At 42.0% G+C, this 26,366-nt stretch overlaps 1 protein-coding gene across 9 annotated transcripts in view; it reads left to right on the top strand.

Annotated features, from left to right (window-relative positions):
• The window catches only part of LOC133615351 (RNA binding protein fox-1 homolog 2-like), a 153,099-nt gene that overhangs the window by 111,665 nt on the left and 15,068 nt on the right, over positions 1–26,366 (top strand). For 6 of the 9 annotated variants that reach the window (XR_012051097.1, XR_012051095.1, XR_012051096.1 and 3 more), the window contains 4 exons: positions 7,262–7,349; positions 7,444–7,500; positions 14,421–14,574; positions 23,941–23,983. Coding sequence is in view for 5 of the 9 variants with exons in the window: in XM_061973885.2 (XP_061829869.1) it covers positions 7,262–7,349; positions 7,444–7,500; positions 14,421–14,574; positions 23,941–23,983 (342 nt within the window). In the remaining 4 variants the exon portion in view is untranslated. Of the gene's footprint in view, positions 1–7,261; positions 7,350–7,443; positions 7,501–14,420; positions 14,575–23,940; positions 23,984–24,266; positions 24,310–26,366 lie in introns of all 9 variants that reach the window. The other 3 variants (XM_061973887.2, XM_061973886.2, XR_009816705.2) reach the window with 3 other exon arrangements.

Genomic DNA, 26,366 nt, shown 5'->3' with positions numbered 1-26,366 from the left:
CCCGCCACCCCCGTGGCCGGGGGCTCGTAACAGGGGTCACTCCGCGCGCTCCGCCCGCGCAGCTTACCTGCCCGCCACCCCTGTTGCCGGGGGCGCGTAACAGGGGTCACTCCGCGCGCAGTGCGCTCACGAAAGGGGTGGGGCTCACCCTGGTTGATATAGACAGCAGGACGGTGGCCATGGAAGTTGGAACCCGCTAAGGAGTGTGTAACAACCCACCTGCCGAATCAACTAGCCCTGAAAATGGATGGCGCTGGAGCGTCGGGCCCATACCCGGCCGTCGCCGGCAGCGAGACGCGCTTGGAGGTGCGCTCAGCGCGGCTCCCATATGATTACGCACTGGTGTGCGTCTGGGCCGTGACAGCGTGGCACGCGAATGTCTGTGCTGCATTGGATCAGTCTCCTTTCTTTAACAGGCAAAAGCTTTAAAAGACCTACTCAGTGGCCTAGTGGTTAGAGTGTCCGTCCTGAGATCGGTAGGTTGGGAGTTCAAATCCCGGCCGAGTCATACCAAAGACTTTAAAAATGGGACCCATTACCTCCCTGCTTGGCACTCAGCATCAAGGGTTGGAATTGGGGGTTAAATCACCAAAATGATTCCCGGACGCAGCCACCGCTGCTGCCCACTGCTCCCCTCACCTCCCAGGGGGTGATCAAGGGTGATGGGTCAAATGCAGAGAATAATTTCGCCACACCTAGTGTGTGTGTGACAATCATTGGTACTTTAACTTTAACTTTAACTTTAATGCCTTGCATCGTCTATATTAGATATATAGATATAACAACGGGCGGGTGCGGGCGGGTGCGGTTCTGATCAAATGTTAGGTCGGGTGGATGGCGGATGGTTGACGACTTTCTGATGCGGTTGCGGATGAAATAATTGCCTATCCGCGCATCTCTATCCCCTAGTCATGGTGCAAAAACATTTTTAAAAATCGAAACAACACAAAATGCCAACAGACCTGGCTACACATAACACCATTTGTGGATATTATAAAAACAATCACGCACTATAAAAAAAAAAAGAAATCTAAATTACTCCCATTTTTAAATCCATTACAAAGCATGATGGGAAAAATGCAAAACACAAAAAATGGTAATATAGCCGAGGACATAGGAGAGCAGGGAATGATGAGATCATTTTGAAAGGAAAGTCCCAAACTAGAGGTGAGTATGTTCTTAAGAAAGTAGCTTTGTTGGCAGTCCATGACTCGGACACCAAGACTTTTAATGTGAAATATTCAACACCTTCAGCCTCCACCCCATTTGCAACCACTGCTTCACGCCTCAGACCACAAGACAATCTTCTAAGACGTAAGACCCTGGGCGTTTGTGGTCTGTGGTTGGAAATGGGGACAAAAACAGTCTTCATGTACAAAACCCAAAATCATTGTATTCTCTTTTTATTGAGCATTTACACAACATGACAACTTTTGTCTCTGATATGTACCTTGCCTTGTGGACACGTCCACTGCAGAGGCTGCTGGCTCCCAAGAGGTCACATGACATCAGATTTATGTTCACTTCTACATAAACGGAGACATAAAAGACAGGACAAATCATCCTAAACCAATACTGATTGTTCCTAGTTGGAGAAGAAGCCATGCCTCTCCTGCTCCCTAATCAATTCTCTAAAGCGATATCCGTGGCTGTGTTTCGGGGTCTCTCCGATGCTGACGTTGTGTTGCCTTGTAGTCATTGTGTGTGTATGAGTAGTGGTAGTGGTAGTCCTAGTGTACTGGTCTTAGTTGCCTGGCACAGTGTCCCATCTCCATTTTCTTTCTCTCCTTTTTGGAATGACGATTGCTCTCTCTCTCTCTCTCTCTCTCTCTCTCTCTCTCTCTCTCTCTCTCTCTCTCTCTCTCTCTCTCCCCCCCTCCCCATCCATCCTTTGGTGCTCTGTTTCTCAATCCACCATGAGATTTTGAGGAGAATGGTCACCAAATCTACTGGCTTTATTTGAATGATGCACCTTCATATATATTTATATTTGAATTCAAACATGTTTTTGTCTCATTGATGTACAAATCTCCCTTTTTTCTCATGTTTGTGTATGGACTGTACTTCTCACCTGCATCCTTTCCACTCCACTCACCTGTTCCATCACGTGTTTGATGTGGGCGACTGGTCTCTATGCTGCATCCGACGCTTGCTGATTGGCTGATTTTTCTTTTTTTATTGGTTGATTTCTCACTCTTGGTCATGTGATGCGCCCATATTTGGCTGCGTGTAGTTTCTGTGTCATACAATTATTGATTTATTTGGTAAAACAAATGTTTTTGCACCCCCTTTTACTCTCCCTTGTATTGTTTGTTTTTGATTTCAGGTGTGTAAACCCCACAAATATGTAGAACTGTGACTTGTTTTGTGTGGGTGTGTTGATCAGGGAGGACATAAGGAAAGTTTGAATGCTTTATTAACCTTTAACATTTTCAGATTTACCTTCCATTTTGGTCTCTGTTGATTTGCATGCCTTCTTGTCACTTTACCCAAATTCATGGATTGCACATGAAACAAACACAGCTACAAAACGACACAAATGTAGATATGTCCTATTTTTCGGACTAAAGAGCGCCCGCACCCACTCAGCAAAAAAATGTTTTCATATGTTAGCCGCAACAGCCTCAAATATATATGTTAGGAAATGAGTTATTTACACTGAAATATGCTGTAAATACCTTAATTGTTTCCAAATAACACGGCTGTAAAACGGCTCATCAAACAAAACAGAAGTCATCGTAATGGACCCACTAGCCGCGGAAACTAGCTTAACAGGCTCAATAATTTATGGTGAATTTATGAAACAACACAAAAACAATGTCATTGTAAGTTAATAATACTAACACAGACAAATACATTAGCATATTAGCTAATGCTAACGTCGCCGGCTTCATTACATTACGTACAAGTATGCATGAAAACACTCCTACAGACATCACATTTAGTAAGTATGAATTGTTTTAGTTATATTCTAAAAACTTACAAATGTTGCTGGAAGAAGAATGAAGAATCCATACGAGTAGAAACGCTACGGACGGCTTGGAGACGGTACGGCACTTGTACTTCCGGTTGAAAGCTCAGTCTAAACACAACTATTTCGTGTCTTTGATTTATTTATTTTTTTAACTACACAGATGTACATGATATATTGTATTTTTCGGACTATAGAGAGCACCGGTATATAAGACGCACCCACTAAATTTTAGAAGCAAAATATATTTTTCATATATTAGCCGCACTGGACTATAAGCCTCAAGTATATACGTTAGGAAATGAGTTATTTACACTGAAATATGCTGTAAATGTTCATTTACATACCTTAATTGTTTCCAAATAACACGGCTGTAAAACGGCTCATCTAACAAAACAGAAGTCATCGTAATGGACCCACTAGCTGCGGAAACTAGCTTAACAGGCTCAATAATTTATGGTGAATTAATGAAACAACACAAAAACAATGTCATTGTAAGTTAATAATACTAACACAGACACTCGTAAATACATTAGCATATTAGCTAATGCTAAAGTCGCCGGCTTCATTACATTACGTACAAGTATGCATGAAAACACTCCTACAGACATCACATTTAGTAAGTATGAATTGTTTTAGTTATATTCTAAAAACTTACAAATGTTGCTGGAAGAAGAATGAAGAATCCATACGAGTAGAAACGCTACGGACGGCTAGGAGACGGTACGGCACTTGTACGTCCGGTTAAAAGCTCAGTCTAAACACAACTATTTCGTGTCTTTGATTTATTTTTATTTTTTAACTACACAGATGTACATGATATATTGTATTTTTCGGACTATAAAGAGCACCGGTATATAAGACGCACCCACTAAATTTTAGAAGCAAAATATATTTTTCATATATTAGCCGCACTGGACTATAAGCCTCAAGTATATACGTTAGGAAATGAGTTATTTACACTGAAAGATGCTGTAAATGTTTATTTACATACCTTAATTGTTTCCAAATAACACGGCTGTAAAACGGCTCATCAAACAAAACAGAAGTCATCGTAATGGACCCACTAGCCGCGGAAACTAGCTTAACAGGCTCAATAATTAATGGTGAATTTATGAAACAACACAAAAACAATGTCATTGTAAGTTAATAATACTAACACAGACAAATACATTAGCATATTAGCTAATGCTAACGTTGCCGGCTTCATTACATTACGTACAAGTATGCATGAAAACACTCCTACAGACATCACATTTAGTAAGTATGAATTGTTTTAGTTATATTCTAAAAACTTACAAATGTTGCTGGAAGAAGAATGAAGAATCCATACGAGTAGAAATGCTACGGACGGCTTGGAGACGGTACGGCACTTGTACTTCCGGTTGAAAGCTCAGTCTAAACACAACTATTTCGTGTCTTTGATTTATTTTTATTTTTTAACTACACAGATGTACATGATATATTGTATTTTTCGGACTTTAGAGAGCACCGGTATATAAGACGCACCCACTAAATTTTAGAAGCAAAATATATTTTTCATATATTAGCCGCACTAGACTATAAGCCTCAAGTATATACGTTAGGAAATGAGTTATTTACACTGGAATAGGCTGTAAATGTTTATTTACTTACCTTAATTGTTTCCAAATAACACGGCTGTAAAACGGCTCATCAAACAAAACAGAAATTATCGTAATGGACACACTAACTGCGGAAACTAGCTTAACAGGCTCAATAATTTATGGTGAATTTATGAAACAACACAAAAAGAATGTCCTTGTAAGTTAATAATACTAACAAAGACACTCAAACGCATTAGCATATTAGCTTCATTACATTACGTTGCGTACAAGTATGCGTGAAAACACTCCTACAGACCTCACACTTAGTAAGTTAGAATTGTTTTAGTTATATTCTAAAAACTTGCAAGCGTTGCCGGGAGTGAAGAATGAAGAATCCATACGAGTAGCAACGCTATGGACGGCTAGAAGACTGATACTTCCGGTTGAAAGCTCAGTCTAAACAGAAGGGCACCGCAGCACCTGCAGTGAGCAAACTCGTCCAACAGATGGCGCCATAGCACAAATAATAACACAACTATTTCAAAAAATAAAAACTATTTGCATTATGGCCGTCAGCGAAGAAAAATCCATGAATTATCTGCACTGTTTTATAAGTTGCAGGGTATACAGGTAAAAGCCAGTAAATTAGAATATTTTGAAAAACTTGATTTATTTCAGTAATTGCATTCAAAAGGTGTAACTTGTACATTATATTTATTCATTGCACACAGACTGATGCATTCAAATGTTTATTTCATTTAATTTTGATGATTTGAAGTGGCAACAAATGAAAATCCAAAATTCCGTGTGTCACAAAATTAGAATATTGTGCAAGGGTTAAATTTTGAAGACACCTGGTGCCACAAACTAATCAGCTGATTAACTCAAAACACCTGCAAAGGGCTTTAAATGGTCTCTCAGTCCAGTTCTGAAGCCTACACAAACATGGGGAAGACTTCAGATTTGACAGCTGTCCAAAAGGCAACCATCGACACATTGCACAAGGAGGGAAAGACACAAAAGGTTATTGCTGAAGAGGCTGGCTGTTCTCAGAGCTCTGTGTCCAAACACATTAATGGAGAGGCAAAGGGAAGGAAAAACTGTGGTCAGAAAAAGTGTACAAGCGATAGGGATCACCGCGCCCTAGTCAAGATTGTGAAAAAAAACCCAATTCAAAAATGTGGGGTGATTCAGAAGGAGTGGACAGCTGCTGGAGTCAGTGCTTCAAGATCCACCACCAAGAGACGCTTGAAAGACATGGGTTTCAACTGCCGCATACCTCGTGTCAAGCCACTGTTGACCAAGAAACAGCGCGCAAAGCGTCTCACCTGGGCTAAGGAAAAAAAGAGCTGGACTGCTGCTGAGTGGTCCAAAGTCATGTTTTCTGACGAAAGCAAATTTTGCATTTCCTTTGGAAATCGAGGTCCCAGAGTCTGGAGGAAGACAGGAGAGGCACAGGATCCACGTTGCCTGAAGTCTAGTGTAAAGTTTCCACCATCAGTGATGGTTTGGGGTGCCATGTCATCTGCTGGTGTCGGTCCACTCTGTTTCCTGAGATCCAGGGTCAACGCAGCCGTCTACCAGCAAGTTTTAGAGCACTTCATGCTTCCTGCTGCTGACCTGCTCTATGGAGATGGAGATTTCAAGTTCCAACAGGACTTGGCGCCTGCACACAGCGCAAAATCTACCCGTGCCTGGTTTACGGACTATGGTATTTCTGTTCTAAATTGGCCCGCCAACTCCCCTGACCTTAGCCCCATAGAACATCTGTGGGGTATTGTGAAAAGGAAGATGCAGAATGCCAGACCCAAAAACGCAGAAGAGTTGAAGGCCACTATCAGAGCAACCTGGGCTCTCATAACACCTGAGCAGTGCCAGAAACTCATCGACTCCATGCCACGCCGCATTAACGCAGTAATTCAGGCAAAAGGAGCTCCAACCAAGTATTGAGTATTGTACATGCTCATATTTTTCATTTTCATACTTTTCAGTTGGCCAACATTTCTAAAAATCCCTTTTTTGTATTAGCCTTAAGTAATATTCTCATTTTGTGACACACGGAATTTTGGATTTTCATTTGTTGCCACTTCAAATCATCAAAATTAAATGAAATAAACATTTGAATGCATCAGTCTGTGTGCAATGAATAAATATAATGTACAAGTTACACCTTTTGAATGCAATTACTGAAATAAATCAAGTTTTTCAAAATATTCTAATTTACTGGCTTTTACCTGTATAGTGTAGTCCACTATTATAGCAAACAACTCTTATAAAACATCTTAACTTGTTAGGAAGCTTGTATAGATTCAAAATGTGCATGAATGCATTAGCTTGCTAAGCTAATTGAATCACTTGCCACTGACCTCGAGGGGAATGAACCTCTTCTCCATGTGATAGAGAGGCAATATGGAGATCTCTCTATCAGGCTCCTGCTTAAAGGTCATAAATCCTTAGAGTGCAGCACAGTGAGCTGGAGTCTCCTCCTAAAGCCCATCAAAGGAAGATGAGGGAAGGCTTTGAAGTTGGGAGATAATGGAGGACAGCTTCTCTAATGCCTGCCTCTTCTCCGTGTAGCCGTCCTATCTGCCAGTTAATCATCAGGTTCTTAATTGCATGACTCCAAGTAACTGTCCCACCTCTCACACAGACATTTCACATATGGTGTACAAACATTGGCCATCATGGTGTGTGTGTGTCTGACTGTGTGTGCTTCCACTGGCAGGTGAATAACGCCACTGCCAGGGTGATGACTAACAAGAAAATGGTCAGTCCCTACCCTAATGGAGAGGCTCTGAGCACGCTGCCCTACGGTAACAACCACTCATGTCTTACATACTAGCCATCTATTTGTGTGCGCCTTGGCTTTCCATCCAGTCCCTGACTCTCTGCCCTCCTCTCATTCAGCAGGGTGGAAACTGAGCCCTATGGTCGGGGCTGTGTACGGACATGAGCTCTATGCAGGTCAGGCTCCTGTCAGGTCTAGTGTCGTACAATATACACCCTGCGTCTGAAAAATACCTGTGTGACATTAGTAGGGGTGGGAAGTCTCCGGTACATTTCCGGGAATTTACCACGGAAAGTTAAGCTCAGGAAGTTTGGAAATGTTGACAATTTTTTGATTATTCAAAGTTGGACAGCGTCCATCTTATTCTGTAGAACAAGATGAGAAGCTTGTAAAAGACTAATGCAATGCCACACACAGATATACATAGTCAGTAAACAACTGGAGTAGTCTTTAAAAATATTTGACTGATGGACAAATGAATAGAAATAGACTAGATGAATAAATGAACATGCTAAATCAAACTACCGTATTTTCCGCACCATAAGGCGCCCTGGGTTATAAGCCGCGCCTTCAATGAACGGCATATTTCAAAACTTTGTCCACCTATAAGCCGCCTCGTGTTGTAAGCCGCATCTAACTGCGCTAAAGGAATGTAAAAAAAAACAGTCAGATAGGTCAGTCAAACTTTAATAATATATTAAAACCAGCGTGATGTGGGCGCGCATGGAGTCGTATATCAACATGGACGGAGCTGCGTGAAAAAAGCCACCCGGCCTCTTCGCGTAAACTTACCTTAACCACTCGCTCATCTTTTCTTCATCCATCCATCCCTTCGAGTTAGCTTTTATGATGACGCCGGCTGGAAAGGTCTCTTTTGGCAAGGTCTTCCTTTTGAATATCACCATGGGTGGAAGTTTCTGGCCATTAGCATGGCAAGCTAGAACCACAGTGAAGGATTTGACTTCTCATTCCCTGTGGTGCGAATATTCACCGTACGTGCTCCCGTTGTATCCACAGTGCGGTTCGCAGGAATATCAAAAGTCAGTGGAACCTCGTCCATGTTGATAATGTTCTCTGGCCGGATCTTTTTTTCAGCTATCTTGTTTTTACAATATGCACGGAAAGTAGCCAGCTTTTCTTGAAAGTCTTTAGGCAGTTGCTGTGAAATAGTAGTCCGTGTGCGGATGGAGAGATTGCGTCTTTTCATGAACCGGAAACCTGTCGCTTAGTAGGAGCCATTTTGTGGTCTTTACAGATGTAAACACACAAAGGAAATGAAACGTAATATCCGCGCGCTTCTTCTTCTTCTACGCGGGCGGGTGGTTGCTTACAGTAGAAGAAGAAGCGCTTCCTGTTCTATGGGGGCGGGTGCTTACCTTGGCGGTTGCTTGCGTAGAAGAAGAAGCACTTCCTCTTCTACGGGGAAAAAAGATGGCGGCTGTTTACCGTAGTTGCGAGACCGAAACTTTATGAAAATGAATCTTAATATTAATCCATATATAAAGCGCACCGGGTTATAAGCCGCACTGTCAGCTTTTGAGTAAATTTGTGGTTTTTAGGTGCGGCTAATAGTGCAGAAAATACGGTATAAGCTACATTCTTGTATGACAACAGAATGGCTAGTACAGGGGTCGGCAACCTTTACCAGTCAAAGAGCCATTTTGACCAGTTTCACAAATTATAGAAAACAATGGGAGCCGCAAAAATGTTTTGAAATTTTAAATGAAATAACACTGCATACAAAGTTTTTTTTTGCTTTGTGCTATGTATAAACCAGGGGTCTCAGACAGGCTGCCCACACCTTTATGTGGAACTTGATTGCTGGTGCGGCACGCGGGTTTTAAATGAATGGCGTTTGTCAGCGTCATGCGTGCCGTGATGGTACAGCATATAGCACCCACGACAGCCAGCGTGCCCGATCAGCCACACGTTGAATGGGGCTTCCGCTTGCTCACGTAGGTGACAGCAAGGCATACTTGGTCAACAACCACACAGGTCACACTGACGGTGGCGGTGTAAAAAAAAACCTTTAACACTCTTACTAATAATGCGCCACACTGTGAACCCACACCAAACAAGAATGACAAACAAATTTCGGGAGAACATCTGCACCGTAACACAACATAAACACAAAAGGACAAATACCCAGAATCCCATGCAGCCCTAACTCTTCCGGGATACATTATACACCCCCGCTACCAAACCCCGCCCACCTCAACCGACGCACAGAGGAGGGGGGTTGATGTGTGAGGGAGCAGGGTTTGGGTGGGGGCGGGGTTTGGTGATAGTCAGGGCTGCATGGGATTCTGGGTGTTTGTTCTGTTGTGTTTATGTTGTGTTAAGGTGCAGATGTTCTCCCGAAATGTGTTTGTCATTCTTGTTTGGTTTTGGTTCAAAGTGTGGCACATTATTAGTAAGAGTGTTAAAGTTGTTTTATATGACCACCGTCAGTGTAACCTGTGTGGCTGTTGACCAAGTATGCCTTGCTATCACGTACGTGTGCAAGCAGAAGATGTATATTGTACAACAAGTGTTGGGCTGGCACGCTGTTAATACAGATTGTAGAGGGTGCCAAATGTTGTACCATCATGGCACGCCCTTATTATAGACGTAAGGGTGAAAATCGGTGAATATTAATCCCGGGAGTTTTCTGCGAGAGGCACTGAAATCCGGAAGTCTCACGGGAAAATTGGGGTAAGCTGCTGAGCCGCATCAGAGTGATCAAAGAGCCGCATGCGGCTCCGGAGCCGCGGGTTGCCGACCCTTGGGCTAGTAGAACAGAAGGCAGAGGAAACTACACCTTTTCATTGAGTATTTGCTACTTGAACTTTACACATCACAAAAAAGGTCAATTCGGATCGCTAACGTTGTTAGCATAAATGAATGGGATTTAACATAGAGAAAATTAGCATCGCGTCTAACGGATGAATATTTTGGGTTCATTATGAGACTGTGGTGGTACATAAACCTAGCTAGCTAGAGATATTGGCCCCAAAATCATTGAACAAGTACAGGAACAGCTAGCTAGCTTGAGTGGAAGTCTGCTGGAGTAGTCTCCAGCAATTACACCTCTATTCCACTTCAATACTATAGATCAAATATATTTACCCCATCAACACTTACCTGACTGGATGAAGTCCTTGGGCTCAAATACTAGTGTGGCCTCAATAGCCCTGCTGTAGTGTGGAGCATGCTGGGAATTATCTGTGCATGTGATGGAGGAATGCACAGTAAAGGGTTGAAATTCTACTGAATTTGCATTAAATCCGTTTTTTTTTAGCTAATAATCATGCGGCAAGATCTAGCATGTTGCATTCAATGTTTATTCCCATTATCTTCCCATTAATTCCCATGGAAAGTTTCCAACTTTGAATATTCCCGGAATTTTGCAACCCTAGACATGAGGTTAGTTTATTAGTACCCAAGGTGAAGTTGTCTAGCAGGCAGCAAGATGAGGACATCATGTAAACATGGAGAGGAAGTCACATGTTAGACTGACACTAACGTGGCGTGCGGTGCAGGTAGGGCTGCAGCTAACGATTATTTTTCTATCGATTAATCTATAGATTATTTTTTCGATTAATCGGTTAATCTATAGATTATTTTTTCGATTAATCTATAGATTATTTGTCCTTTTACCGATTTTTTTTTTTATTTAAAATGAAGAGGAAAAAATAAATGTAGGCCAGTTTTTTCAAAAGGCATGACTTTTATTTACAAAAAAAAAAAGTATGGCCACTAGTCAGTCAACATTGACAACAACATGACAAAATATTCTGTAACAATGTAAACATTTAAAACTTTTAACATTTAACAAAATTAAAAGTAGCTTATTTGCTTTTTAATGTGCAAATATAAAAGTAAACATCCAGTGCAAATCTTAATATTCTGGAATAGTATAAGCATTTCAAAAGTAAAAGTATTGCTTATTTTGCTTTAAAATGTGCAAAAATAAAGATAAACATCCAATACAAAAAAGTGCAAAACGGAAATATTCTGTAACAAGTGTAAACATTTCAACAAAAGTAAAAGTATTGCTTATTTGCTAAAATGTGCAAAAATAAAGCTAAACATCCAATACAAAAAAGTGTACAGTGTAAACATTTCAACAAAAGTAAAAGTATTGCTTATTTTGCTTAATAACACAACAATGATAGTATGATTAAAGTGAAAGTTAATTGTTGGTTTGTACATAGTATATGTAACTGTTAATGTTGTAAAAGGTATTTGCACAACTAATTAACGTTAGCGTTTGTGACACGTCTTGTGCCGTGGGGTTCTTTCAGGACCGACAGACTGAACGCCAGACGGCTTTGCCAGGTTTACAATCTTTTAATTTTACACAAAGTCTTTTCTCTTCCAACTGCGCGGATCGCGCACCTGGGCACGATTGCGGCGTCGCTCCCGGCGCGCCCCGCCTCGCCGCTCGCTCGCCGCCGCCGCCTCTCCACAGCGTTAAAGAGGAGCGCGTCTTTGTAAACACTGAACAGGCACGCCAAACGCGCCTCTCAGAGCGAAACGGTGCTTTAGTTTATGAATTTACAACGCAGATACAAATGACACATTCATGTTTTTGTGTAATAATGACAACGTATACGCACGCGGACGATTGACTTGTTGATGGTGATGGCAAGAACGCTGTCGGGGGTTTTCTTTTCAAATGTTCGTTCATAGCCGTTGTGCTGCTATGATAGGCCATTTCCGCTCGACACAGTGTGCATACAACAACATTATTAGGCCGTTTATTGAAATACTCCCACACTTTTGACGACTTGGCGTGCTTTTTTCCCCTCGCTCGCATCGTCTGCTTTGCGCTCCGCCATGACAGTAAAGTAGTGTGACGTAAATATGCGACGCGCCGACGCACAAAAACGGCGTCGACGTATTTACGTAACCGATGACGTCGACGCGTCGTTTCAGCCTTAGGTGCAGGTGAGGCATAGATACTTTTGGACTTTTTTTTCTTCTTTTTTTTTTTTTTAAACTTAAATTCATATGTGCAGTTTTAATCATTGTTGATGTAGGTTGCACATTAGAGTCACAGGAAAAAGAAGAGAGTTATTCGCTGTCATACAAACATTATCATTAGGATATTATGATATGATAAATGGGTCCAAAAAGTGGGCAGCACGGTGGAACAGGGGTTAGTGCGTGTGCCTCACAAAACAAAGGTCGTGAGTTCAATCCCGGGATCGAGATCTTTCTTTGTGGAGTTTGTTATAAATACAGTTAAAAAGAAAAGAGAAAAAAAAGTCTGGCTTCCGCTGGAGAGACATGTGTCTGCTAGCACTTCTCCCCGTGTGGCCAGTCAGAGTACTGCTGAGGCAAGTTGACAATATATTGCCCCCTACTGTGAGGCAGAGGTGCTTGCTGCCTCATGGCTTGCCTGTGTCCGCCTCAGGAGGCACCACCTGTGTCTGCCTCAGGAGGCACCACCTGTGTCTGCCTCACTTCTCGTCTGCTGCTTTATTTGCATCAGGAAACACGGAATTTCCGCGATTTGGACCATGAAAATGATGAAAATATACAGGAGCCACAGCAAAATCACATAGCAAGCATAGACCAGAAGAGAAATATCAAAACGTATTTTATTTTATTATTCATACCTAAATGTGTGGTATCATCCAAAACTAATGTCAAGTATCAAAGAAGAGAAGAATAAGTGATTATTACATTTTAACAGAAGTGTAGATAGAACATGTTCAAACAAATAACCAGTCAATGAACAGTACATGATAAACTGATGGGGCGGTATAGCTCGGTCGGTAGAGTGGCTGTGCCAGCAACTTGAGGGTTCCTGGTTCGATCCCCGCTTCTGCCATCCTAGTCACTGCCGTGGTGTCCTTGGGCAAGACACTTTACCCACCTGCTCCCAGTGCCACCCACACTGCTTCAAATGGAACTTAGATATTGGCTTTCACTATGTAAAAGCGCTTTGAGTCAGTTGAGAAAAGTGCTATATAAATATAATTCACTTCACTTTAAATGAGTCAGATTCAGAAGTACTTTATGAATTCCTGAGGGGAAATTACATTTATAGGCAGCATTCCAACAGTCAGCAGCAGGAAGCATGAAGTGCTCTAAAACTAGCTGGTAGACGGCTGCGTTGACCCTGGATCTCAGGAAACCGAGTGGACCGACACCAGCAGATGACATGGCACCCCAAACCATCACCCAACCATGCAAATTTTGCATTTCCTTTGGAAATCGAGGTCCCAGAGTCTGGAGGAAGACAGGAGAGGCACAGGATCCAGGTTGCCTGAAGTCTAGTGTAAAGTTTCCACCATCAGTGATGGTTTGGGGTGCCATGTCATCTGCTGGTGTCGGTCCACTCTGTTTCCTGAGATCCAGGGTCAACGCAGCCGTCTACCAGCAAGTTTTAGAGCACTTCATGCTTCCTGCTGCTGACCTGCTCTATGGAGATGGAGATTTCAAGTTCCAACAGGACTTGGCGCCTGCACACAGCGCAAAATCTACCCGTGCCTGGTTTACGGACCATGGTATTTCTGTTCTAAATTGGCCCGCCAACTCCCCTGACCTTAGCCCCATAGAAAATCTGTGGGGTATTGTGAAAAGGAAGATGCAGAATGCCAGAGCCAAAAACGCAGAAGAGTTGAAGGCCACTATCAGAGCAACCTGGGCTCTCATAACACCTGAGCAGTGCCAGAAACTCATCGACTCCATGCCACGCCGCATTAACGCAGTAATTGAGGCAAAAGGAGCTACAACCAAGTATTGAGTATTGTACATGCTCATATTTTTCATTTTCATACTTTTCAGTTGGCCAACATTTCTAAAAATCCCTTTTTTGTATTAGCCTTAAGTAATATTCTAATTTTGTGACACACGGAATTTTGGATTTTCATTTGTTGCCACTTCAAATCATCAAAATGAAATGAAATAAACATTTGAATGCATCAGTCTGTGTGCAATGAATAAATATAATGTACAAGTTACACCTTTTGAATGCAATTACTGAAATAAATCAAGTTTTTCAAAATATTCTAATTTACTGGCTTTTACCTGTATATGATCTCCTCCTTCCTGCATCACATGACACATCACATGACCTCAGCTCTCTCCCCCATCTCTCTAGTCCCGGGGTTCCCCTACCCTTCAGCGGCTGCAGCGGCCACCACGGCAGCTGCCGCGGCTGCCTTCCGCGGCGCTCACTTGCGGGGGCGCGGGCGGCCCGTCTACAGCGCCGTGCGAGCGGCCGTTCCTCAGCCGGCCATCCCCACCTACCCTGGGTAAGTTCCTCAGCCCGCCATCCCCACCTAGCCCGGGGTAAGAACATCACATGCAAGAGTGGCGTTTGGAAAGCGATCCTCTTACAATTAGAGCCAGGGACTACTGGTCATTTCCTGAATGTAGTTTGGCCGAGTATTTGTTTAACACGACTGTGCTCATGCAGATTCACACTTCACTCAGGAAGCTCCTCATTGAATAAACACAGATCAGTAGATTTACATAAACACAAACATGCAGCCATCACACATTTGCTACTGATTCACTCTTCTGTCTGCCAGTTTAGACCAAAGTCTCTGGCTTTGTCATGATGACGACTGTCAGTGTGTACATTTGTCATGATGACGACTGTCAGTGTGTACATTTGTCATGATGACGACTGTCAGTGTGTACATTTGTCATGACGACGACTATTAATGAGTACATTTGTCATGATGACGACTGTCATTGTGTATATTTGTCATGATGACGACTGTCAGTGTGTACATTTGTCATGACGACGACTATTAATGAGTACATTTGTCATGATGACGACTGTCATTGTGTACATTTGTCATGATGACGACTGTCAGTGTGTACATTTGTCATGATGACGACTGTCAGTGTGTACATTTGTCATGACGACGACTATTAATGAGTACATTTGTCATGATGACGACTGTCATTGTGTATATTTGTCATGATGACGACTGTCAATGTGTACATTTGTCATGATGACGACTGTCAGTGTGTACATTTGTCATGATGACGACTGTCAGTGTGTACAATTGTCATGATGATGACTGTCAGTGTGTACATTTGTCATGATGACCACTGTCAGCGTGTACATTTGTCATGACGACGACTGTCAGTGTGTACATTTGTCATGATGACAACTGTCAGTGTGTACATTTGTCATGATGACGACTGTCAGTGTGTACATTTGTCATGACGACGACTGTCAGTGTGTACATTTGTCATGATGACGACTGTCAGTGTGTACATTTGTCATGATGACGACTGTCAGTGTGTACATTTGTCATGATGACGACTGTCAGTGTGTACATTTGTCATGATGACGACTGTCAATGTGTACATTTGTCATGATGACGACTGTCAGTGTGTACATTTGTCATGACGACGACTGTCAGTGTGTACATTTGTCATGATGACGACTGTCAGTGTGTACATTTGTCATGATGACGACTGTCAGTGTGTACATTTGTCATGATGACGACTGTCAGTGTGTACATTTGTCATGATGACGACTGTCAATGTGTACATTTGTCATGATGACGACTGTCAGTGTGTACATTTGTCATGACGACGACTATTAATGAGTACATTTGTCATGATGACGACTGTCATTGTGTATATTTGTCATGATGACGACTGTCAATGTGTACATTTGTCATGATGACGACTGTCAGTGTGTACATTTGTCATGACGACGACTGTCAGTGTGTACATTTGTCATGATGACGACTGTCAGTGTGTACATTTGTCATGATGACGACTGTCAGTGTGTACATTTGTCATGATGACGACTGTCAGTGTGTACATTTGTCATGATGACGACTGTCAATGTGTACATTTGTCATGATGACGACTGTCAGTGTGTACATTTGTCATGACGACGACTGTCAGTGTGTACATTTGTCATGATGACGACTGTCAGTGTGTACATTTGTCATGATGACGACTGTCAGTGTGTACATTTGTCATGATGACGACTGTCAGTGTGTACATTTGTCATGATGACGACTGTCAGTGTGTACATTTGTCATGACGACGACTATTAATGAGTACATTTGTCATGATGACGACTGTCATTGTGTATATTTGTCATGATGACGACTGTCAATGTGTACATTTGTCATGATGACGACTGTCAGTGTGTACATTTGTCATGATGACGACTGTCAGTGTGTACAATTGTCATGATGATGACTGTCAGTGTGTACATTTGTCATGATGACCACTGTCAGCGTGTACATTTGTCATGACGACGACTGTCAGTGTGTACATTTGTCATGATGACAACTGTCAGTGTGTACATTTGTCATGATGACGACTGTCAGTGTGTACATTTGTCATGACGACGACTGTCAGTGTGTACATTTGTCATGATGACGACTGTCAGTGTGTACATTTGTCATGATGACGACTGTCAGTGTGTACATTTGTCATGATGACGACTGTCAGTGTGTACATTTGTCATGATGACGACTGTCAATGTGTACATTTGTCATGATGACGACTGTCAGTGTGTACATTTGTCATGACGACGACTGTCAGTGTGTACATTTGTCATGATGACGACTGTCAGTGTGTACATTTGTCATGATGACGACTGTCAGTGTGTACATTTGTCATGATGACGACTGTCAGTGTGTACATTTGTCATGATGACGACTGTCAATGTGTACATTTGTCATGATGACGACTGTCAGTGTGTACATTTGTCATGACGACGACTATTAATGAGTACATTTGTCATGATGACGACTGTCATTGTGTATATTTGTCATGATGACGACTGTCAATGTGTACATTTGTCATGATGACGACTGTCAGTGTGTACATTTGTCATGACGACGACTGTCAGTGTGTACATTTGTCATGATGACGACTGTCAGTGTGTACATTTGTCATGATGACGACTGTCAGTGTGTACATTTGTCATGATGACGACTGTCAGTGTGTACATTTGTCATGATGACGACTGTCAATGTGTACATTTGTCATGATGACGACTGTCAGTGTGTACATTTGTCATGACGACGACTGTCAGTGTGTACATTTGTCATGATGACGACTGTCAGTGTGTACATTTGTCATGATGACGACTGTCAGTGTGTACATTTGTCATGATGACGACTGTCAGTGTGTACATTTGTCATGATGACGACTGTCAATGTGTACATTTGTCATGATGACGACTGTCAGTGTGTACATTTGTCATGACGACGACTATTAATGAGTACATTTGTCATGATGACGACTGTCATTGTGTATATTTGTCATGATGACGACTGTCAATGTGTACATTTGTCATGATGACGACTGTCAGTGTGTACATTTGTCATGATGACGACTGTCAGTGTGTACAATTGTCATGATGATGACTGTCAGTGTGTACATTTGTCATGATGACCACTGTCAGCGTGTACATTTGTCATGACGACGACTGTCAGTGTGTACATTTGTCATGACGACGACTGTCAGTGTGTACATTTGTCATGATGACGACTGTCAGTGTGTACATTTGTCATGATGACGACTGTCAGTGTGTACATTTGTCATGATGACGACTGTCAGTGTGTACATTTGTCATGATGACGACTGTCAATGTGTACATTTGTCATGATGACGACTGTCAGTGTGTACATTTGTCATGACGACGACTATTAATGAGTACATTTGTCATGATGACGACTGTCATTGTGTATATTTGTCATGATGACGACTGTCAATGTGTACATTTGTCATGATGACGACTGTCAGTGTGTACATTTGTCATGATGACGACTGTCAGTGTGTACAATTGTCATGATGATGACTGTCAGTGTGTACATTTGTCATGATGACCACTGTCAGCGTGTACATTTGTCATGACGACGACTGTCAGTGTGTACATTTGTCATGATGACAACTGTCAGTGTGTACATTTGTCATGATGACGACTGTCAGTGTGTACATTTGTCATGACGACGACTGTCAGTGTGTACATTTGTCATGATGACGACTGTCAGTGTGTACAGTTGTCATGACGACGACTGTCAGTGTGTACATTTGTCATGATGACGACTGTCAGTGTGTACATTTGTCATGATGACGACTGTCAGTGTGTACATTTGTCATGATGACCACTGTCAGTGTGTACATTTGTCATGATGACGACTGTCAGTGTGTACATTTGTCATGATGACGACTGTCAGTGTGTACATTTGTCATGACGACGACTGTCAGTGTGTACATTTGTCATGACGACGACTGTCAGTGTGTACATTTGTCATGATGACGACTGTCAATGTGTACATTTGTTATGATGACGACTGTCAGTGTGTACATTTGTTATGATGACGACTGTCAGTGTGTACATTTGTCATGACGACGACTGTCAGTGTGTACAGTTGTCATGACGACGACTGTCAGTGTGTACATTTGTCATGATGACGACTGTCAGTGTGTACATTTGTCATGATGACGACTGTCAGTGTGTACATTTGTCATGATGACGACTGTCAGTGTGTACAATTGTCATGACGACGACTGTCAGTGTGTACATTTGTCATGATGACCACTGTCAGCGTGTACATTTGTCATGACGACGACTGTCAGTGTGTACATTTGTCATGATGACCACTGTCAGTGTGTACATTTGTCATGATGACCACTGTCAGTGTGTACATTTGTCATGATGACCACTGTCAGTGTGTACATTTGTCAAGATGACAGTTATCATGATGACGACTGTCAGTGTGTACATTTGTCATGATGACGACTGTCAGTGTGTACATTTGTCATGATGACCACTGTCAGTGTGTACATTTGTCAAGATGACAGTTATCATGATGACGACTGTCCACAGAGGATCAATTAAAAACAGCACCATTTTGTTGTCATCAACACAACTTATGTGTAAACATGTCTTGCATTTTGTGTTGGAACTTGTTAGGACAATTTGTCAACACCTGAACAAGCGTCATGTAACATTGTTCTGCCTCAGAACTATGTCCTCATGAAGTGGACCAGACTCCTGTGCTCGATGGAAAGGCCTCATTTCTAAGTGAAAGTTGTGTCTGCAGGAGTAAAATGTGCGTACACGACCAAGGTTGTGTACTCTTTCTACCAAAAACGTGCACTATAAAATACATATTTGACAATTCCTCTAATTGTGGATCTATTGTATTTAAAGCAGGGGTGGATGGTAGAGGGTGTGTCAGTCCATTGCCTGCCAGGCATTCAAAAAATAGAGCTAAAACTCATCAATCTTCACCAAGACGTGACTTTGGTCACTTGATTGACATTCACGGCACCAGAGGGTCTTGTGAGATGACGCTGGCTGCTGCCAGATCATTATTAAGAAAAAACGACCGACAGGAAGGCGAGGAACACAGACTCTCACGCCGTACCTGCCGTCAAAACACTAACTGCACAGTTCCTGTCTTCACAATAAAAGTGCTGCTCCATCCTGCCTGCGCTGACAAAATAAGAGTCTCAGAAAGCCAGCGCTAGCAAGCTACGGTGTTTGCCGCCAATGTATTTCTTGTAAAATTTATAAAAAGGAGTATGGAAGCTGGACTAATAAGATGGCAAAAACCAACCACTTCCATGTGGTATTGGAGTTACGGGTTAGTTATACGAGTTAGTTTGAGTTGTTGTTAATTTTAGTTGAGTTAAATTGAATTTAGTTTCTACGTGTTAATTTGAGTTGAGTTAACTTGAGGTCATTTGAGTTGAGTTAATGAGTTAATTCACTTGTATTAATTCAATCTGAATTAATAGTTATTTCGAGTTAACTTGAGGTCATTTGAGTTGCGTTAATTTGAGTTAATTCAAATGGACTTAATACAAGTTAATTAAGAGTTATTTCGGGTTGAGTTAATACGAGTTAGTTCGAGTTGAGTTAACTTGGGGTCATTTGAGTTGAGTTAATTTGAGTTGATTCGAATTGAATTAATACAAGTTAATTTAGAGTTATTTTGAGTTGAGTTAACACGAGTTATTCGAGTTGAGTTTAATTTAATTTAGTTCAGACGAATTAATTTGAGTTGAGTTAACTTGAGGTCATTTGAGTTGAGTTAATTTCAGCTAATTCGAATTGAATTAATAAGTTATTTCGAGTTGAGTTTATACGTGTTAGTTTCGTTTTGAGTTAATTTGAGTTGAATTAAATTTAATTTAGTTAATACGAGTTAATTTGAGTTGAGTTAACTTGAAGTCATTTGAGTTGAGTTAATTTGAGTTAATCCGAATTGAATGAATACAAGTTAATTAAGAGTTATTTCGAGTTGAGTTCATTTGAGTTGAGTTCATTTGAGTTAAATTGAGTTTAGTTAATGAGTTCATTTGTGTTGAGTTAATATAAATGAATCTGAGTTGATTTAATCTGAGTTAATTCGAATTGAATTAATACGAGTTAGTTCTAGTTGAGGTCATTTTAGTTGAGTTAAATTGAATTTTGTTAATACGAGTTGTTTTGAGTTGAGTTAACTTGAGGTCATCAGAGTTTAGTTCATTTGAGTTAATTCGAATTGAATAAATACGAGTAAATAAAGAGTTATTTCGAGTTGAGCTAATACCAGTTAGTTCGAGTTGAGTTCATTTTAGTTTACTTAAATTTAGTTAATGAGTTCATTTGAGTTGAGATAATTTGAGTTAAATTGAATGTAGTTAATATGATTTAATCTGAGTTAATTCAAATTGAATGAATACAAGTTAATTAAGAGTTATTTCGAGTTGAGTTAATACGAGTTGAGTTCATTTGAAAAAGTATGGAAGCTGGACAAATAAGATGGCAAAAAGCAAGCACTGTGATGTGGTATTGGACAGAGAGGAGGACTTAGTGTCTCCTCCATCTCATGCCACTGTCTGATTGCAACCAATGCAACTTATATTCTTGTCTTCATGAAAGAAACATGCTTGTATTATTAAACCTCTCTACCATAAATAAATACATATACATGTAAACATGAATGGTCCTCCACTTGGTCCATTGGAAAGTAGTTGGCCTGCAGACAAACTCTCCTGGTGTAAAGGTTGTGTGTGCATGTAGTTATTAGGGCTGTCAATCATTGGGCACTACACAAGTCCGTTAGTTACTGGGTGGTAACCATTCAATTCAATACTTTTTTAATACCATTAGTGGCCACTTGTAGGACTCAATCTATCAATCCAAGTTCATTTATATAGCCCTTGTTCACAAATACTTCAAAGGGCTTCACAAACCACACTGACATCCTAGGATCTGATCCCGTATCGGAGCACTTTTAGAAGAAAACTGGTTTTGTTTGAGTTGGGGAAGAGATCTTGCCCCAAGTGGAGGAGTTCTAGTACCTGGGAGTCTTGTCCACCAGTGAGGGAAGAGTGGATGGTGAGCTGGACAGGCGGATCGGTGCAGCGTCTTCAGTCGATCCGTTGTGGTGAAGAAGGAGCTGAGCCGGAAGACAAAGCTCTCGATTTACCGGTCGATCTACGTTCCCATCCTCACCTATGGTCATGACCGAAAGGACAAGATCACGGGTACAAGCGGCCCAAATGAGTTTAGAGATGGCATGAGAAGATCTGTCATCTGGGAGGAGATCAAAGTAAAGCCTCCACATGGAGAGGAGGTGGTTCAGGAGGTGTTTAGGGCGCGTCCGGCTGGTAGGAGGCCACGGAGAAGACAAGACTGATCATTTAAAAGTAAACTTTTTTCAGGCCGTACCTCGTTTAAAAAAAAATCAACATTTAAGAAAGAAATTACGCTTTTTAAAAAAATCTTCTTTATTTGTAGTCTCTTGTTCTCTTTTACTACGAGGCAAGCTATTCTTTGAATTGAATCCATCCATCCATCCATCCATCTTCTTCCGCTTATCCGAGGTCGGGTCGCGGGGGCAGCAGCTTAAGCAGGGAAGCCCAGACTTCCCTCTCCCCAGCCACTTCGTCCAGCTCCTCCCGGGGGATCCCGAGGCGTTCCCAGGCCAGCCGGGAGAGATAGTCTTCCCAGCGTGTCCTGGGTCTTCCCCGTGGCCTCCTACCGGTCGGACGTGCCCGAAACACCTTCCTAGGGAGGCGTTCGGGTGGCATCCTGACCAGATGCCCGAACCACCTCATCTGGCTCCTCTCGATGTGGAGGAGCAGCGGCTTTACTTTGAGCTCCCCCCGGATGACAGAGCTTCTCACCCTATCTCTAAGGGAGAGCCCCGCCACCCGGCGGAGGAAACTCTTTTCGGCCGCTTGTACCCGTGATCTTGTCCTTTCGGTCATGACCCAAAGCTCATGACCATAGGTGAGGATGGGAACGTAGATCGACCGGTAAATCGAGAGCTTTGCCTTCCGGCTCAGCTCCTTCTTCACCACAACGGATCGATACAGCGTCCGCATTACTGAAGACGCCGCACCGATCCGCCTGTCGATCTCACGATCCACTCTTCCCCCACTCGTGAACAAGACTCCGAGGTACTTGAACTCCTCCACTTGGGGCAAGATCTCCTCCCCAACCCGGAGATGGCACTCCACCCTTTTCCGGGAGAGAACCATGGACTCGGACTTGGAGGTGCTGATTCCCATCCCAGTCGCTTCACACTCGGCTGCGAACCGATCCAGCGAGAGCTGAAGATCTTGGCCAGAAGAAGCCATCAGGACCACATCATCTGCAAATAGCAGAGACCTAATCCTGCAGCCACCAAACCGGATCCCCTCAACGCCTTGACTGCGCCTAGAAATTCTGTCCATAAAGGTTATGAACAGAATGGGTGACAAAGGGCAGCCTTGGCGGAGTCCAACCCTCACTGGAAACGTGTCCGACTTACTGCCGGCAATGCGGACCAAGCTCTGGCACTGATCATACAGGGAGCGAACTGCCACAATAAGACAGTCCGTTACCCCATACTCTCTGAGCACTCCCCACAGGACTTCCCGGGGTACACGGTCGAATGCCTTCTCCAAGTCCACAAAGCACATGTAGACTGGTTGGGCAAACTCCCATGCACCCTCAAGGACCCTGCCCAGAGTATAAAGCTGGTCCACAGTTCCACGACCAGGACGAAAACCACACTGTTCCTCCTTTGAATTGAATGAATAATAATAATAATAATAATAAAGTATTAAAATAACACAGCATGTGACGTCGAAGAAGCTCTGCGGGGAAATATTTCCAGACAGGAAGTGACCTAGTCTTGGCGGGTCCTTGGCAAGACACGCAGCAATGGTTTTTAGTACATTTATTCTGAGGTTTTACATGCGCACTTTTATAAAGGAGGCCCCTGATCTTTGAAAATCTTATTTGCCCCAGGAAGAGGATGAAAAACCTCTTTTTCAAGGGAGTCCTGGCAGCAGATGAACACATGAAAATGACAGGATGGACATCAAGTCAAACACTTACACGTAACTTAGCTCCTTCAAATGTTTACATTTAAAAGCATTTAAGGATAAACGTTCAGTCACTGTTGGTGTGGAGGATGACTACATCTTGTTCAGGTCTTTGACAAATTGTCTTTTTTAATGAAAGTTGTTATCCTGCATGCTGCATGGGTGTGAAATAACTCTCTCTCTCTCTCTCCTCTCTCTCTCTCTCACCCACCCTGCTTTTTGGGACTGTGCACCACCTTTTTTTGCACCACTCCACAACCTCCCCCGCCCCATCATGCCTCCTCTCCATCTTCTCTCTCTCTCTCTCTCAGTGTGGTGTATCAGGATGGGTTTTACGGCGCTGCAGACTTATATGTAAGTAACCTCACCTCCCACCGGCACACCCCTCCCCCCCCTCACGGCTTCCTCCCGCTCTTTCCCTCTGGGTGTGATTGGGCATGTTTTGATCCCGTGGTTGGCAACACAGAGTGGACAAGGTGACACTCCCACTCCTCACGCTTTCTGTTGACAAATGGTTGAGTTTGCCTGCAGCTCAGGTGAAAGGAAGTTAATGTTTGAGGGTGTGTACGCCGCTGCTCTGTGGGCGGATGACCAAAGTCTAAGGTCTTGACCAGGCTTGTTTCTGTTCTCTCTATAGACTAGTGTTTCAGGACTCAGTCCTTAGTCCCAGGGTGCCTCAGGTAGGCTCCACTACAGTGTGCATTGCTTTCCTTCTGATCTGGCCTGGAACCTGATGTCTTTTAGTCCATGCTTCCAATTATTGTGCTTTTTTTCTTTTTACTAACTCACTGAAAACTGCACTTGTTTCAATTGTGGGCCAGGACTTTGTTTGTTTCTCTATTAAACCACTAAATGGCATTCATTCTCTCACTGATGTCTTTGGTCTAGTTGACCAGTTTTTGCAGAATTGACCATCACTCTTATTTCTATGCTGAATAAAACGTGTTGAAAATGTAGCAAAGTGTGAAAAAGCGAAGTTTCAAATAGCAGACCTGCCAACATTAGACTTAAACAACTTTAGGGCTGCAGCTAACGATTATTTTTCTATCGATTAATCTATAGATTATTTTTTTCGATTAATCGGTTAATCTATAGATTATTTTTTTCGATTAATCTATAGATTATTTTTCCTTTTACCGATTATTTTTTTTATTTAAAATGAAGAGGAAAAAATAAATGTAAGCCAGTTTTTTCAAAAGGCATGGCTTTTATTTACAAAAAAAAAAGTATGGCCACTAGTCAGTCAACATTGACAACAACATGACAAAATATTCTGTAACAATGTAAACATTTAAAACTTTTAACATTTAACAAAATTAAAAGTAGCTTACTTGCTTTTTAATGTGCAAATATAAAAGTAAACATCCAGTGCAAATCTTAATATTCTGGAATAGTATAAGCATTTAAAAAGTAAAAGTATTGCTTATTTTGCTTTAAAATGTGCAAAAATAAAGATAAACATCCAATACAAAAAAGTGCAAAACGGAAATATTCTGTAACAAGTGTAAACATTTCAACAAAAGTAAAAGTATTGCTTATTTGCTAAAATGTGCAAAAATAAAGCTAAACATCCAATACAAAAAAGTGTACAGTGTAAACATTTCAACAAAAGTAAAAGTATTGCTTATTTTGCTTAATAACACAACAATGATAGTATGATTAAAGTGAAAGTTAATTGTTGGTTTGTACATAGTATATGTAACTGTTAATGTTGTAAAAGGTATTTGCACAACTAATTAACGTTAGCGTTTGTGACACGTCTTGTGCCGTGGGGTTCTTTCAGGACCGACAGACTGAACGCCAGACGGCTTTGCCAGGTTTACAATCTTTTAATTTTACACAAAGTCTTTTCTCTTCCAACTCTTTTCTCTTTCTTTCCTCGCTTTTCAGCTCCTCTTCCTCGCTCGCTCGTCGTCCCCTGTCTCTTGCGGCGTCGCTCCCGGCGCGCCTCGCCGCTCGCTCGCCGCCGCCGCCTCTCCACAGCGTTAAAGAGGAGCGCGTCTTTGTAAACACTGAACAGGCACGCCAAACGCGCCTCTCAGAGCGAAACGGTGCTTTAGTTTATGAATTTACAACGCAGATACAAATGACACATTCATGTTTTTGTGTAATAATGACAACGTATACGCACGCGGACGATTGACTTGTTGATGGTGATGGCAAGAACGCTGTCGGGGGTTTTCTTTTCAAATGTTCCTTCATAGCCGTTGTGCTGCTATGATAGGCCATTTCCGCTCGACACAGTGTGCATACAACAACATTATTAGGCCGTTTATTGAAATACTCCCACACTTTTGACGACTTTTGGCATGCTTTTTTCCCCTCGCTCGCATCGTCTGCTTTGCGCTCCGCCATGACAGTAGTGTGACGTAAATATGCGACGCGCCGACGCACAAAAACGGCGTCGACGTATTTACGTAACCGATGACGTCGACTACGTCGACGCGTCGTTTCAGCCTTAAACAACTTTAATGATCCACGAGGGACATTGTTCCACACAGTAGCCCAGTTACTAAGGATGGAAAGGATAATGCAGGTATAAAGTAGACAAAAAATTTACCGTAGTAGCAATATAACATATGTAATATTTACATATTACATATACAGTATAATATATATACTGATATATTATTATATTATATCATGTTTATATAATATATAACAATGACCATGTACAATATTACAGTATATGTAACAGCTGCAGCATAAAATAGAGAGTAGATCCAGCAGAAAATAG

The sequence above is a fragment of the Nerophis lumbriciformis genome, linkage group LG22 (assembly GCF_033978685.3).
Source record: "Nerophis lumbriciformis linkage group LG22, RoL_Nlum_v2.1, whole genome shotgun sequence".
NCBI classification, from domain to species: domain Eukaryota; kingdom Metazoa; phylum Chordata; class Actinopteri; order Syngnathiformes; family Syngnathidae; genus Nerophis; species Nerophis lumbriciformis.
This window is presented reverse-complemented; position numbering and strand designations above follow the sequence as displayed.